The 1,525-nt window shown below is 39.1% G+C and overlaps 1 protein-coding gene across 1 annotated transcript; it reads left to right on the forward strand.

Moving 5' to 3' along the window:
- Window positions 1-23: 23 nt before the first annotated feature.
- LOC107736423 (RAD9, HUS1, RAD1-interacting nuclear orphan protein 1-like) lies at window positions 24-1,246 on the forward strand. The gene is made up of 2 exons (XM_016547836.1): window positions 24-227; window positions 312-1,246. The coding sequence occupies exons 1-2, from the start codon at window positions 48-50 to the stop codon at window positions 1,005-1,007; spliced, it is 876 nt and encodes a 291-aa protein (XP_016403322.1). The 5' UTR covers window positions 24-47; the 3' UTR covers window positions 1,008-1,246.
- Window positions 1,247-1,525: the final 279 nt, after the last annotated feature.

The raw sequence follows: 1,525 nt of genomic DNA on the forward strand, positions 1-1,525 counted from the left end.
CCTCATGTCATCTTGTTTTCCTTCCTTGCAGCATATCATGTCTTCTAATGCCCCGCAATTCACATAAGAAGAGGCTGCTGAACCCAAACAAATCTCAGCTGTTGTTCGTAGAGGCGCCCATCAATGGACCAAAGTACGAGTATGGACCACAACTACGGAGTGCCATTCATCCCAAGTCATTTATATCAGAGAAACAACAGCGAAGTGGTGCACCATGTACCTCTTGGGTATGTGCATGCTTTGCAACCCTTACTTTCATTTTATGAGCGAAGATGTTTCAACTGAAACTGAAGCATATTCTCTGTTTGTAGGTGTCTCCGCAGTTTAATTTGCTCGAAACCACAACGGTTAGTCGAGGTGGTCGAGGGAGGAGAAATAACCAGATGGCTACGAGGATCTCAAACAAGGCCCCAGTTTTGGGTTTCCCTCAGACTAGAAGAGCAAATGGCTGCAAATATATTCCCTTGTCCTTTGAGGTAACCACAGCAGGTTCACAGCACCAGCGTGAAAACATTAGTAGTTCACGGAAAAAGAATGATAGGCTTGTTTCTTCGGACAGTCATAGCAAGGAGCTTCGAGAAACTCCAAGAAGAACTCGCTTTCCTCGAAAAGGGGTGGAGAGGAGTATGGCTACACATGTTATATCCACCTCCAGGCGTTCAGAAGTTTCAAAGAACGTGCAATTCCACAAAAAAAATGGAACGACTAGGGATTCAGTTCACACACCGAACACAAGCTCGGTTCCCGAACCCCCCAATGTAGAGATGCCTGAAATGCCACATTGCTCCAGCACGTCTCCATCCAATGTTCAACATCTCCTCTTCCCCCCAAACCAAGCAAAAACTCCTCCGCGAACTGAGAACTCAAGCGTCCTGGTGATGGACACACCTGAGAAAGACTATGGGCTGAGGGTAACATGGAGACGGAGGAAAGGACTGATGAAATTGTTGATTGACAGAGGTCAGCTTCTTCCAGCAGATGCTGGAGTTGCCAGTGATTGGACTTAAAAACCATAAATTAACAGATACAGCAATAATTTGATCAGTTTTGTAGTTTTCTTTTCAATATGGATTTGCTAAGATTTGGGAAATTGTACAATTTAGAAAATTTAATATATGAACACTTCAGGAGAGAAGAATTAAAGATGTAATTTTGTTGTCCCCAGCCTTATTTAATGGAAGCACCTTTGTACTCTGTTGGACATCAATGAATTATGTACTTAAATGTAAAATACACATATCTGTCAAATGTGCCTTTATTCACAAGATTTGTATTTATTAATTTATTTTTATTTTTTTTAACCAAAGGGAGTTTGTGTACATTTGTGTGTGCAGGAAAAGTCTAATATTTTTAGATTTTATATTATAGTACTTTGAGAAAGTCTAAAATTGATAAAATATTAAAAATATAAAACGGGTATAAAATATCAGATTAAATATTAACTCAGAAATATAATAATTTTGATTGAAAATATTTTTGGTCTCTACTTAATCCCCATAGTATATATAACATTATGTAGTTACTA

Source organism: Sinocyclocheilus rhinocerous, unplaced genomic scaffold, assembly GCF_001515625.1.
Source record: "Sinocyclocheilus rhinocerous isolate Xijiao unplaced genomic scaffold, SAMN03320098_v1.1 C36687468, whole genome shotgun sequence".
Lineage (NCBI taxonomy): Eukaryota > Metazoa > Chordata > Actinopteri > Cypriniformes > Cyprinidae > Sinocyclocheilus > Sinocyclocheilus rhinocerous.